Source organism: Salvelinus alpinus, chromosome 18 (assembly GCF_045679555.1).
Source record: "Salvelinus alpinus chromosome 18, SLU_Salpinus.1, whole genome shotgun sequence".
Classification (NCBI taxonomy): Eukaryota; Metazoa; Chordata; class Actinopteri; order Salmoniformes; family Salmonidae; genus Salvelinus; species Salvelinus alpinus.
In genome coordinates, this window is record NC_092103.1 from 25,023,163 (window position 1) to 25,038,175 (window position 15,013).

The window sequence follows — 15,013 nt, forward strand, 5'->3', positions numbered from 1 at the left end:
GCAGCAGAGAGAGAAGGCAATTTTTGTTGTTGTTTTGTTTTGTTTGTTTACCTTTCACTTAAGCTTTCGGGTTTATAAATGTATTGCCACCTGGGCCTGCCGGTGTAACTGGTAAACTGTTTGCTGTACACTGCATTGTGTGATAGTAAACCCAAAATCCAATCTGTGTGTACAAACGCGTTAGTTCTAGTTTGCTGACTATGAAGTGCATAGGGTGACAGCAATTTAGGCTGTGTGGCGGCTAGCTAAAGGTGAGAGGAGAAGAGCACAAAGATGCGAGAAGGAATTATATAACGAGCAAGTGATAATGCTGTATGTGGCTGCTATGAAAGTGAATTGTGTGTGCGGTGATCAGGGATGTATTCATTCCGCCGATTCTGTTCCAAAACGTTTCTTAAAAAGAAGCAAACACTTTGTTTTGCAACTGTTTGGACTAATGATTACACCCCAGATTAGCTAGATGCAGGCAAGAGTGTGCAATGCGGTATTGAATGTGTGTGTCACACAATGATTAGTCTAATTTGTCTCTCGACCTTTACATCTACATTATAAAAGTTCATTTGTAGGCTAGGTTGTACCAACCTCATGATGGGTTTAGGGTACATTTGAGTAGCCTAAACCTATCGCTGTTACATTGAAATGGGTGAATGGAATATGAATGACAGTCATCCAATATGCTGTAATAGAAATAAGGCCGTGCACATAAAAAATATCCTCCCTAATCTTAAACGGCACCAACCGCCACTGGTATCCTTGAAAATGATAGCCCAAACAGCCCGTCTGAGAGTTGGCTGATCTTTCAGCACCAGAAAAGGGGTAGGTAGGGTGGAGATGTACAGATAATTACCCTTATTATATCATGGGCTTCATCATGACAGCTCCGATGCAGTAGTAAAGCAAAAGCAGACAACCACTTAATCATCCCATCAGAGGCCGAGGACAAGGAGAACAAAAGCAGCCAACAGATACACACTGTACTGTACACATTCAGCATATCAGGGTCATATTCGTTAGTGCACATCAGTTCAAAACGTAGCAAAATGTTTTGCAACGGAAAAGGAAAACAAGCTTTTTTTATTGGACAACGGCAGGTTGTCGGCCCTCCCTGTTTCAATCCATTTTCTTCTGTTTGGTGCCTAATGAAGTCGACCCAGGTCTGATCATCTCTGAGCTCTGAGGTGTGTCTGATTTATTATGTCAGGTTGGCAGAGCACCATACAATCCAGGAATAGGATCTACCGCGCTGACACACAGGTCATTCATCTACTAGTGCCAGCACCTACTGCTGCTGGCAATGGAACATTACCAAAGGTGCCTTCTGTCTGAACGATAAGGAGCTCTGTCTGTCGACACTCCTACCCTGCCGCTCCCCGTCGCTAGGCAACCGCACAAACCTGTCTGTGTTTTGTAACCTCATCCCCTCGCCTTCTGAACTAAAGAACGATATGGAGGCGAACGTCAGGATCAGGAAAATGAGATTGAGGAAAAAAATGAAAAACCCTGGAAAGCGATCTGTGGTATGTATGACATGGGAGAATGTTGGTCTTGGCTGGCATTGCAGAGTTTTGGCCTGTAGCGTATGTACTGTACATGTCTTACAGATGAACAGACAACAATGAACAGTCTCCGTTTTTAGTTTTTTTGCCACATTAATGCACATTCCTATAGAAATCATCATATCCGGAAAGGCAGGTGGTCATATTGATCCGGGCAGAGCTTGATCTGTGACTAGAGATAGCTTATAACTAGAGATAGCGTATACATGCAGATTAGAGATATTAGGCCAGAGGTAGTGTAGTATGTGTGTGTGTGTTTTTGGTTTTACTATCCTTGTGGGGACCAGAAGTCCTCACAAGGATATTAAAACAAGGAAAATTCAGCAAGTGGAGACATTTCGCCAGTCCCCACAAGGAAAAAGGCTATTTTAGGATTAGGGTTAGAATTAGGGTTAGGAGTTAAGGTTAGGTTAGGGGTTAGGGATAGGTTTAGGTTTAGGGAAAATAGGATTTTGAATGGGAATCAATTGTTTGGTCCCCACAAGGATTGTAAACAATTGTGTTGTAGGTCTTTCCTAACATGACCTCTCCTTCCAGGTACTCCCTCTGGCCAACTAACCAACTTGACTAGGTGTGTAAGAATTCACGAAAGCTTCCAGTATTTCACCTGCATGAAAAAAATACTATACTGTAGTATTAACTATTGTGTTTTTGCTTTATTATCTTTTACATAGAAGTGGCGCTTTCTCCTTGAGGAAACATACTGGACAAATACTAAAAGAGCACATTTTCTATAACCTGTAGGTAGGTAGGACTGGAGTCTAAATGGATAGTTCAGAGCTTCTGCTCTTTTCTATAGCCAAATATGGGCTATACCTGGCATGTAGGTTTCTCATTCATGGGTGGTGTATATGCAAATTAAATACTGTAGTATAGTTTAAAAAACTGTTGTGTTTTTGAGGACACTGTAGTGTTTTTGCGGATAATACTGTAGTATTTACTATAATATTCTACAGCATACAAAAATATATATAAGTACTACACATGCTCGAGGGATACTACAGCGTGTAGTGTATTCTACAGTGTACTACAATATACTACATAATCGATGGATACTACAGTGTGTAGTATAGTACAGTGGGTCCTCATTTAAAAGTTGAATCATACCGCAGCACAGCTTGCGGGATATTGCGCAATGTTATGGCATGTTGGAGTGCATGATGTCATAGTATTTTACCGTCAGCCATTGTTGCCATTGATGCTAGTTTGACCACCAGAGGGCATCTTGAGGGGGTCTTTATGAAGCATGTTGGTGCTTGCTTAGTTTTCCATAAAATCCTACAGAGGTCCATGCAGGCAAGACGTTTTGATTGCTAAACCCTATCCGAAAGTGCATATTCCAAGGTTTTTAATTAACCTAGTTTTTCCAAGCAACACAAAATGTTTTACAGATGGTCTCTCTTTCAGAGTGAACCGGTGCTGAAATAGTTGACCACAATCCGGCTATTGCTTCAAATCCTATTATAACAATTGGGTGACTCTGGGTGTTTCAGTATTCAACAATTTCATGCCATCAATTGCATTAGCCTACTTTATTCCACTATTTGTGTCATTCAGTGATATTTATTCCCATAGTAATTCGTTATGGATCCATCCAGATGTGGTTAGAAAACAGTGCATGTGGTGGGCTATGCAAAGAGATGGGTGAAGTGAAATGCTGCACAAACACTCATTAATAAATGTAAAGTCCCTAAACTCGGCAAGAGTCTATTGTTCTGCTAAACCATTTCCACCTGGCCCACAGCCTTGTTGAGTACTTACAGTACGGTGCACTTTCACTCTATTCTCCGCATGACTCTCTGCCACCAGATGCTTCTTTCTATTGTTGTTATCTATTCGGTAAATTACACAGGTAAATGTAATAAATAAAACACAGCTCTGGTCTGGAAAACATGTTAAACCTTTTTTGGAGTTTTATTTATCTGTGTTTAGTAGCTGAGGCTTTATGGCTTCGCCATCAACTTGTTTATTTAGCAGACATCACTTGCGTATATTGTCAACACATATATTTGAAGAATATAACAGAATATAACATAACATTTTAGTTTCTCTTAGAATAAAAACCTTATAGTGTAACAGTTGTAGTAAGTAACAGCTACAGAGGAAGAGCAATTCTTACACTATTGTTCTAAATTCAATCACCCTCTTCTTCTTCATCCTCCTCATCAAGCTCATTAAAATTAAATTGTAATACATTTTGTCACTCCCGTTCAACAACAAATCTTTTTTGCATGTGCTCCAAAGGGATAACTTGAAATAACATATAGGTTCATTAAATAATCTAAATAAATGTTTTTATTATTTATTATCGTCAGTCCACATGTCAAGTGTAATTGTGCCATTGTATTAACCCAAGTTCTCTCTCAACTCCAGGACCATTCGCTAGCAAATGTTTTTGTTGCCTGATGCAGGACTCCAGTACCAGAGGAGACTATCGAACTGATACATTCACACCTCCATTAATTTACAAAAAGATAGTCTAATAGCTTGGCTAGGTGTGAAAAATACCCCAAATTGTGCCACAGTTTAGACTACCGATAGATCAGCGTTATAATTCCCCTTTGTGATAGTATGGCGCAATGACAGAAGGAAGCAATTTACCACCATCCACCACAAACTGTTACGGCATAAACTCAAAACTTTTAATTGAGGAACCACTGTATTCTACAGTATACTACAAAATTCTATTGTAAGTACTACACATGATAAAGGGATACTAAATTGTGTAGTATAGTATTCTACAGTATATTACAAAATGCTATAGTAAGGACTACACATGCTTGAGGGATACCACAGTATACTACAACATTCTATATCAAATCAAAGTGTATTTGTCACGTGTGCCGAATACAGTGAAATGCTTACTTACAAGCCCAAATCAACAGCGCAATTTTTAAGAAAAAAATAGGTAGTAGGTAAACAATAGATAAGTTAGGAAATATAAATGAAAAAAACAAACAGTAAATGACAGTGAAAATAACAGTAGCGAGGCTATATACAGGTGGTACCGGTACAGAGTCAATGTGCTGGGGCACTACAGTAAGTACTACACATTATCAAGGGATACTACAGTGTGGAGTATAGTATTCTACAACATTTGATAGTAAGTACTATAGTATTCTATAGTAAACGGTAGTATTTTTTTATGTGGGCAGTCCGCCCTGCGGTGTGCTGAGCAATAGACTGACTGACCCTCCCTCACACACCTGTGCCTGTATACTGTGCCTGTATGCTGTGTCTGTATGCTGTGTCTGTAATCCCAAGGGCACTCTTTCTCTCTCATGTCTGCCAGACTATATTGTATTCAACTTAATCAGTAGTATAGGAAACTGACCTTACATTCTAAGGACTCTGATCAGTAGCATTTTAGCAGTGACATTATACATTCCATGGTGGTAGTACAATATAGAGGGCTGCCAGTTGACGTACGACGCCTTCTGGCGGCCATGTTGGAAGTCCACCGCATCAATTCTTTCAACAATAGCTGAGTCTACTCCAAGCTACATAGTAACAGTGCCTAAAACTAGTTGATTCATCACCACTGTCAATTTCAGTGCAGTATTTGGCTGCTCTACCAAGGCAGGAAAGACAACAGGAAAAACATATTTTTACAGATTACTCACAATCATGAAACACCAAGGAGATAAGACTCAAGTACGGTCAGAAAAGCAAAGAAACCTGACTCTGGTCTTCCAACATGGCACCTGATTTGTGATGCAACTGTAAGTTGGTTATTTGTGCATGACCTATATGGATTAGAGTAAGAAAACACTTGGTTTCACTATCCCCACACCCTTAAAACATCCAGATCAGCTCTATTAGATGTATGAAACACTCCTGTACACACCAGGCTTCAGTAATAAAATCACAACACTTTTATCTTGTTGCTTAAAATCCTTACCTGAATTACAAACGTCTGACAGAAGCTATTTCAGATGAAGCTCAAAAAGATATCACTCAATGCCGAATCAAAACTAGCAATAGGCTATGCAAAGTCATGAAAATGCTAGCTGGGTAAAGTCATTTAAAAAGGCAAACACTGCCAAGCTTATCTTTAAAGAGAATATTGTACAGTATGAAAGCAGTGACTTTACACAGTCATGGAAAGTGTCAAATTAAGGATGGATGTTTTTTCCCACTTGTTTTTGGTCCTTAACTTGACAGTTGAAAGAAATCATTTAGAACGTTTTATAAAAGTCTACCCAAGTAGAGGGGAAAACACAGTTTGGTTGTTAGCCGCTGTATATTGTGGAATATTTCTGAACCGCAGGCTTGTGTCCATGTTTTTCTCTAAAAGATGTAGTCTTAGGGACACAGTGTTAGTTGGATCTAAACTACTTCTAAAACCAAATGGCTTCCGGGCTGTTGGAAGCACATATTACACACACAAACACGCAAACATTGTCATGCAACATCAAGCAGAAATGGTGAGGCTTGCAATCCTAAACACATCAGCCAATCCTTGAGCATTAAGACATAGCATCTCCGTTTGGGACTAACACAATAGTATAGTTGTTAATAACGCACACAAATGGGAAATTCAGTGCAGTCCAATTCTCAAACTGACATTAGCTGGTGTTGAGAGTTCTGGAGCTTGGGTTATGAGCATAGGCGGAAATCCCAGGGGGGACGGGGGGGACACGACCCCCCCATCCTGGGAAAAATATGATTTGTCCCCCCCAATCTATCACTGTAAACATAACTATGTAATTTCAATAATATTAATAATACGCAATGAAAGCAGTTGTGCTGATTATAGACACTTAATAGCGCCTTTTTAAGTTTCAAAAGATTGCGACCACCCCGCCCTTTGCCTCACAATGGTTTGATCCACTGCCAGTTCTTTAGCTGGCAAGGTAATAGAGGGTTCGTATCTACTGTCTGAAAGGCACATGTACGTAACTGACGTGAGGTTAATCCAGTCAATCGCGCCATAGCAATGTTTACATTTTTATGTTGGCAGGGTTCACACACTAGCTGAATTTGCAGAGCTAGCGCGCAAACTAAAGCAAACATTAACAAGCTAGCTAGTACCTATTCCATTAATGTGGCGTCGTCAAAGATGGAATCTTTGCTATCGTTAGTTTATTCCAAGATCAGCATGCAGCTGTAGTGCTTCAAAGTCCCTGTGATAAGGTTAGCGATAAACTGAAGTCCAAACTGAACAGAACTACACTCTCTTATACCATTGTCTTAAATATATTTAATGGTCTCGTTGCAAAAGCTAAATTGTCGCTAGTGAACTTTTTAAAATTTATTTTATTTCACCTTTTTTTTTTTTTGATTATAGCAAACACCACAGAAACGGAATTGGTGCTCGCTAGCTTTACAAATTCAGCTATTGTTGGAAGCCAGCCAATATGAAACAAACTATATTAAAATTAGAAAAGGTTGTAGCATATGTTGTGTAAATGTGTGTGTGTGCAGCTAGACCGGCCAGCCACAGCCAGGTAGAAAAATGGCAGAAAAAAGTAAAAAGACGGACATCAGAGTATTTTTCAGTACACCAAAACGCAAAGTAAGAACTCTAGTAGCCTAATATCTCAAAGACGAGTTGATAAAATGTTCATAAGAAAGAAGTGAAATGCTAATGGAATGTTTCACAATGATGTCATTAGGGAGAGCAGGCAACAGATGGCAGAGCAGGCAACAGATGGCACACAGACAGCAGAGCTGGGGACAGATAGGCAGGGACAGGGAGTCTCAGGTAAGTTTGTTGAGTCTTTGTTTGGCAACATTATGAAAGGTTCTCAATTTTTTTAACTTGTAAAATAGGGACATAATTGGAAAATGCCATGGATACCCCCGCTCTCAACTTAAACTGATGACTAAACTAAGATTTGTTTATGGCAATGGTATTGCTGTTGTGATTAATTGTGTAGTTTTGGGTACCGGTAGTTAGGAGTACGGCAAACACCTTATTTCTTTTCTAGGAGACAGACTGAGTCAGTGAGGGTGGTGAAAGGGAAAGAGCCAGGGAGAGAGACTTCAGAGAACAATGTCACAGCCACGGCAGGACCAGGTGTCACCCTTGTTGCCAGCAGCACCAGTATAGGGGACAGTGGCACAGCATTGTCCAGTTACCTCAGTGATGGCACAAAACCATATCAGCCACACCCACAATTTTTGAACCGCAAACTCTTGCCAACAGAGTGTTGACGTTTCAAGAGGCCCCAAAGCACAGAATGAAATTCTGAACATCATGGCCATTACAATCATTCGAGGCATTGCAGCTGAGATTAGGTCTCTTCCGATTGTACAATTTTCATTAATTGTTGATGGTACTCAAGATGTCTCTGGTGCTGAACAGGAGAGTGTCTTTTTGCATTATGTTGACCATGACCTTGTCCCTCACGAGGAGTTTATTGGGCTATACAGGGTGTCGGAGACAACAGGCGAGGGCATTGCGAAAGTGGCAACTGAAGTGTTGTTGAGGCTCAATTTGCCCATGTCTGGCTTACGTGGGCAGAGTTACGATGGTGCCTCAAACATGGCAGGAAAATACACAGGTGCACAGGCAATTGTGAGAAGGCAGCAGCCATTAGCCCTCTATGTCCATTGTGGAGCACACTGTGTAAATCTGATTACACAGGCTGGCTGCTCAGCCTCCCCACTGATCCGGGATTCCCTTTCTTGGGTCCATCAGTTAGGTGTCCTCTATGGCCAGTCAGGAAAGTTTAAGAGCATGTTTGAATCAATTGCCACGTCCAAAGAAACACATCTGCCCACCCGGAAACCCCTATGTCCAACAAGGTGGACTGTGCGGAATACTGCTATTAGAGCTGTGCTAGGGCAGTATGAGCGGGTACTAAGCAGCCTAGAGGAGAGTAGTTTTTAGTACATGACAGTACACTTACAAATTATTTATTTCATGTTATTTTATTTAAAATTGCATACTTTGTGCGACATACTTGTCCATAGCTGCTGTTTGAAGAGTTGAGACACTGACTGAAGGATATTTTGTTTGATTTATTTGGGTTTTTCATTAAGGTAGTTATTTTGCTTTTAGAACTGTACTTATTTTAAGCTTTTTGTTCTTGTAAAGATATTGTAGTAGACTCAGGCCAGTGGCACATTTAATGACTATATAAATGTATCAGAAAAAGTCAAATTAAAAGGTCAATTCAATACGGAGACTAACTTTGTGATGGTTCTCAATGGAGATTATTTTAGATGAGATCACACCATGTTCATTGTATTTATGAAAACTACACCCATACAGTGTACAGTACCATTGCTACCTACTGGCCTTTCTTGATATTGCTAGTTGTAAGTACGAATACCTGCATACATACTGGACTGGTAAGGAGCACTGCTATAACTATTATTAGTAGTAGTATTATAATGATTTAAACATTTGAACAAGTTGGTTAAACCCTTCAGTTAACTACTGTACCTATCAATTATTCAGTTGTAGGAATTATGGTTCCTCAATATACATTTAACATATTACAACGTAGGCTATGTGTTACAGCACTACTTTTGGTGTCCCCCTCAGGAATTGCTCTTGAGAAAATGTAATGTAATTGTCCCCTCCAAGGTTGATATCAGATTTTCGCCCCTGGTTATGAGGGTTCAAAACCATCAGCTAATGTTAAAACCCATTGCTTTGGCTTTAGTAATGATGTCTTTACCTAAGGACTCTGACGTCCAGAAGTGTTTCATATCTTTGGGGTGCATTGTGGGAGTTGATGATTAACTACTCGAGTGCCATGGCACTACACGGAGCACCTGTCAAGGGAGCTGAGGTCCCAGACGGAAAATGCATCAAAGTCAGGAACAGCAACAACAGGGCCCGACAACCACAGACCACAGAGGCCTCGGCTTCAAAGAGCAGAGAGAGCAGACCTTGGTCAAAGAAAAACACATTCAGGTTATGTGGGCTGTATCTCAAATGACACCCTATTCCCTACATAGTGCACTACTTTTGACAAGAGCTCTGTGGCCATAAGGCTCAGGACAAAACGAGTGTACTATACTGAATAGGGAATAGGGTGCCAGTTGATAGTTGGACTCAGTCTGTGTCAGGTCTCAGGACTGGAGCCTTCATCATGCACTGCCTAAGAAGTTCCTTTCCATCTAGTAGAGCCAACAGAGCAGAGGAACTGTAGTGGATGTAGTTGGTATCGTAACACTGTGCTGCTGACATTAGTTAGTGCTGGGTGCAGTGGGTGGACACAGGGCATGGCATGATATAAAATGTTTTAAAAGTTTATTCTCAGAAGCAGGTTTCCATCCAATTGGAATATTCTAAAATCGGCATAAAAACAATATGCGCATTTTCCCACCAGAGATGTGTTTCCATCAAATAGACTTGTGGATAAAAGGCTGTGCATGACGTTGTAGTGCACATAAAAATACCTGTTGCGGTTAAATTCCCATGTACTGAATAAAACATACCAGTTAAATGGGTTTCCATCACATTTTTAACTCTGATGGTTTTCTCACACAAAATGTTGCGTTATACAGTGAGTGTGCCCCCTCTGGTATTGACACGTGCGCTCTAGCCAAAAGCTCGCAGATTCAGTACGGGAATAGCCTACATGAGATCATTATTATGGAATATTTATATTTGTCAAACGGCAGCCAATCATTGATGATCATGTCACCAGAATAAGACCCTCCATATTGGAAACGAGCATCAAGCTCATCTTGCACTTTCACCACCCTGTGAAGTTTATCTTAATTTATTTCATCTGTAGCCTAATAAACTGCATGCTTTATGGGAGGACCACACAACATGCCATCACGTGACTTAATTTACTTCGATTTGATGGTTATTATATCAATATTTGCGCATAAAAGCGTTTCCACCAACATTTCTCGCATTATTCACTTTTCTGAAATAAAATGATCCCACCTCGTATAGCGTATTTTGTTTTGTCGACATTGGGGAAAGTATTCCAACAAATGTTCTGTTTCCATCAGGCCTGTCATGATATTTTTTTATCCGGGAAACCTTGTTCGAGAGGAAGATAAGTCACTCCCTTATCCATGTGTAAAGACTTGCAGATGAAATGTATCCGTTTGAAGAATGCATACATTTGCATATAGTGCAAAATTCTGTGCTTGCTGTGCTTGCTGTGCTTTTACTATTGTGTATAGAAACATTGACTGTGTTTCCATATCAGTTTAGAATGCTGCCAAATACTACCATTATTTCAGGAATACGTTTATTTATTATAAGAAACTAAACACACCTGAGACGTTACACGTTAATCAAAAACAGCATCAAGATATATCATGATAAGTAATATTATCACATAGTTGTGATATAATTCTCAGGCTCCAAGTGAAAATAATTGAGGAAGTTTGTGTATGTAAGATTAATTATTGAGATAAGAGCTCCTTGTGTGCCCATATATTCACATTTAATTTGCCCCCCTGAGGCATTTGCTATTCATCATAATATTACGATCTAAGTGTGCTTACAATCTCAAAATGCACGCACACACACACACACACACACACACACACACACACACACACACACACACACACACACACACACACACACACACACACACACACACACACACACACACACACACACACAGTGGTCAGCCAAAGGGTTGGTTGGGGTCTCAGGTCCACAATGCCAATTAATCATAGTCCTCCCTGTTTATGATGGAACAAAACAGAACAGATCAGTGGTGTTTTATATTGGGACTAATGAAAAACCAGGGCAGGTCCCTTCTCTGTTGTCTGCATGTCACTGGCTGTGGCTGCAATTGGGGACTATTCTAGATTATACAACGGGTGGGTCTAATCCTGAATGCTGATTGGTTAAAAGCGCATTCCAGCCGGTGTCTATTCGACAAATTACCAACGGCTAAATCTATGACGTTAAAATGTTTATTTCCTCTGTTCCATCTGACTGCGCAATCCACTGTCTCATCAGCCCAGGCAGGGAAGTTTTAAACTTGATCTCCACTACAAAAAACCTCTAGACATTATCTCACATTTCTTCTAGACTAACATTTAGTTTTCATCAGTGGAGATTTGTTTAAACCTCGCTGTCTGTCTCTCCAACATTTGCAACATTGTTTCAATATTCAAATTCGATCTCCAACCATGGTAATAAACGTGTAGGGTTTGTGAGTCAGGACGAGAGAAAGAGGCAGGCAGCTTTTCTCAACCAGTCGAAATCATGAATTAGCTGGCAGAATTTTTATGGATATATATGTCAATTGAAAAAAAAGGTAAAACGAAATGAAGTGCAGCTAGTTTGCAGTCTTTCCAGCTTCAATTTGAAGTGATTGTGTCAGCTGTGTTGTTGGCTAGCTCCTCTGAACAACAGTGTCCTGACGAGAGAGAATATTTTCTATGCCAGGCGAAATCACGCCTCATTAGCTCATTGTTATGGATGTATCTAAATAAATGTCACCAGAAAACACCTTAAACAAATGCAGCTACTGTTGTTATTCTGTCTGCACTGTTTGACGTGACTGTAAGTTAGCCGTAGTTGGCTAGCTAGCAAGCAAGGCATAAGAACGTTTCCAGCCAGTATGGCAATGGAACATTTAGAACGAACGACTGGGTTGCGTCCACAGAACAAAAAGACTGAACGACTGGGCAACCGACCAATAGAATGAATGACCAACCCGGCTTGGGTAGCAACCCTAGATTTGTTTCGGGACTTTATCTTGTGGAAGGATGAAATAGTATGAACAAATTCATCAAAATAAAGTTTTTAATGAAATATGTCAATCATTATTTGAATATGTTGGTAACCCATCTCGGGCCTAAAAACACCCGTGCCAATATATCCTCCAAACACATTATCACTTAAATCTACACCTTGCAGGGCCTATACTTCTGGTCAGTTTCCTTGATTAAAAACCTCTTGGCGCACGGATCCCTTTAACGGGATCATTTTCGTAAACAACCGCTGAATTGCAGAGCGCCAAATTAAAAAAAAATTACTAAAAAAATTTATTTTCATGAAATCACAAGTGAAATATACCAAAACACAGCTTAGCTTGTTGTTAATCTACCTATCGTGTCAGATTTTTAAAATATGCTTTACAGCGAAAGCAATCCAAGCGTTTGTGAGTTTATCGATCACTAGACAAAACATTACGAACAGCTAGCAGCAATGTAGATTGGTCACGAAAGCCAGAAAAGCAATAAAATTAATCGCTTACGTTTGATGATCTTTGGATGTTTGCACTCACGAGACTCCCAGTTACACAATAAATGTTCCTTTTGTTCGATAACGATTATTTTTATATCAAAAACCTCCATTTGGTTGGTGCGTTATGTTCAGAAATCAACAGGCTCGAGCAGTCATGAAGGGCAGACGAAAATTCCAAATAGTATCCGTAAAGTTAGTAGAAACATGTCAAACGTTTTTTATAATCAATCCTCAGGTTGTTATTAACATAAATAATCGATAATATTTCAACCGGACGGTAAACTATTCAATAACAGAGATGTTGAGCTACAACTTTCGCGCGCATGAACTAATGGAAGGACATCCGTCTATCCACTGACGCGTTTTGATAAATCTCATTCTTCAGAATAAAAGCTTGAAACTATGTCTAAAGACTGTTCACACCCTGAGGAAGCCATTGGAAAAGGAATCTGGTTGATATCCCTTTAAATGGAGGAAAGGCAGGCAATGGAACAGGGATTTTTCCAAATAAGAGACACTTCCGGGTTGGATTTCCTCAGGTTTCGAAATCAGTTCTGTTATACTCACAGACAATATTTTGACAGTTTTGGAAACTTTAGAGTGTTTTCTATCCTAATCTGTCAATTATATGCATATTCTAGCATCTGGGCCTGAGAAATAGGCAGCTTACTTTGGGAATGTTATTTTTTCCAAACATAAAAATTCTGCCCCCTAGCTTCAAGAGGTTTTAACCCACAATATGTATCACGGTAATGCAACAAGGAGTCCATCCTGTGCCAGACCAAGCTCAAGAGAAGCACTTCATCTGTGAATCCAGTCAAAGGGCTGTTTCTGTCTAAATCATGGCAGGTAGAAACAGAGCATATGCCACGTCCCCCTTTACAAGAAAGGTTTCTTACCACAAGGGTATTTTCCTGGTTAAATAAAGAACAATTACATTCAGCTAGATTTGGGATTCCCCTTGAATCAGATAGACCTTTATACTCACAGTCTTCCCCACTTGCACATCCAAGAAAGAGGAGTCCTTGGATCTCTCTAGCAGGTCCACCAGGTCATTTGAGGACAGCAGGAGCTTCTGAGTGGAAAGAGAGGGAATTAAAACAGTACAGCGCAAAACTAATGAACAAAAAAAAGCCCTGGTTACGTCTCAAATCGCCTTTATAGTGCACTACTTTTGACTAGAGACCATAGGGTGTGATTTGGGAAGCAACCACTCAGAGTAATGAAATTTACCAGACTGGATCAAACCACAAGAGGAGTGCCAGTCTTGTTGATTCTCTATTGGTAGCTATTATCACAGGGTGCTGTACTGTACAGGGAGTCTGTCGACAGGGTCTTAACTCCTGGAGTCTGTGTGTCTGCACACAGCACTCTGACAGACACCTGGCCCTTTTATCTCCAGCACACTACAGTACTTCGACCATAAACACAGAGCCCCCGTGCCAGGGCTTTCATTCTATGCACTTGTATATAGTACTCATACTACCTAAGACTATTATTTGTACCATTTGGAGTCAATGCAGTGGCACAAACCACTAGAACATGACCTCAATCTTTCCTAAGCGTCCCCCCTCTCCCTCTCTTTATGTTGTGTAACCATTATTTTGGGTCAGCATAACATTGTTTGAATGTTTTTCTGTGTCATTTAAACATGGTCTAAACGTTAGTTTGGATCAGTCTAATGTTGTTGAGAGCTGCAGCGTACCTCCAGTGCGTGGTTGGTACGTGGGGAGCGGGGGGACTTGAACCCGGCCCCCCCACACTGGGCAGGATGAAGAGTGCAGTGATGGTGGCCGGCATCTGTGTCGCCCATCAGGAACGTCAGCTGTCGGAATTGGCCCTGTGGAGACAGAGCCGTCAAACACACTCACCTGACCCCCAGAGGTCACAATGTTCAGACAGAATACCCAGAGGACCATTCCTCAGTCAGGGCCTCTGAGACACTGAGACAAATATGATGGACAGACAGACTTTAGAGACCTCTACATACATTTATCTACACCAGCCAGCGTTCTACTCCCCAAGCTATGTTTAGAAGTGTGTGTGTTAGCGTGTGTGAGGGTCTGTGTGTGTTAGCGTGTGTGAGGGTCTGTGTGTGTTAGCGTGTGTGAGGGTCTCTGTGTGTTAGCGTGTGTGAGGGTCTCTGTGTGTTAGCGTGTGTGAGGGTCTCTGTGTGTTAGCGTGTGTGAGGGTCTCTGTGTGTTAGCGTGTGTGAGGGTCTGTGTGTGTTAGCGTGTGTGAGGGTCTGTGTGTGTTAGCGTGTGTGAGGGTCTGTGTGTGTGATTAAATGTGTAGCATTTTACGTAAACAGAAAGATCGC

General features: G+C 40.7%; 1 protein-coding gene and 1 pseudogene across 1 annotated transcript in view; both read right to left on the minus strand.

Moving 5' to 3' along the window:
* Positions 1 to 15,013, minus strand: part of LOC139544057 (collagen alpha-1(I) chain-like) — a 138,791-nt gene that overhangs the window by 68,781 nt on the left and 54,997 nt on the right. Inside the window, exons 5-6 of the mRNA XM_071350759.1 lie at positions 14,399 to 14,533; positions 13,682 to 13,768 (exon numbers count right to left, since the gene is read on the minus strand). Coding sequence (XP_071206860.1) covers positions 13,682 to 13,768; positions 14,399 to 14,533 — 222 coding nt within the window. The remainder of the gene's footprint in view (positions 1 to 13,681; positions 13,769 to 14,398; positions 14,534 to 15,013) is intronic.
* On the minus strand, positions 2,234 to 2,290 carry LOC139544701 (U7 small nuclear RNA; annotated as a pseudogene).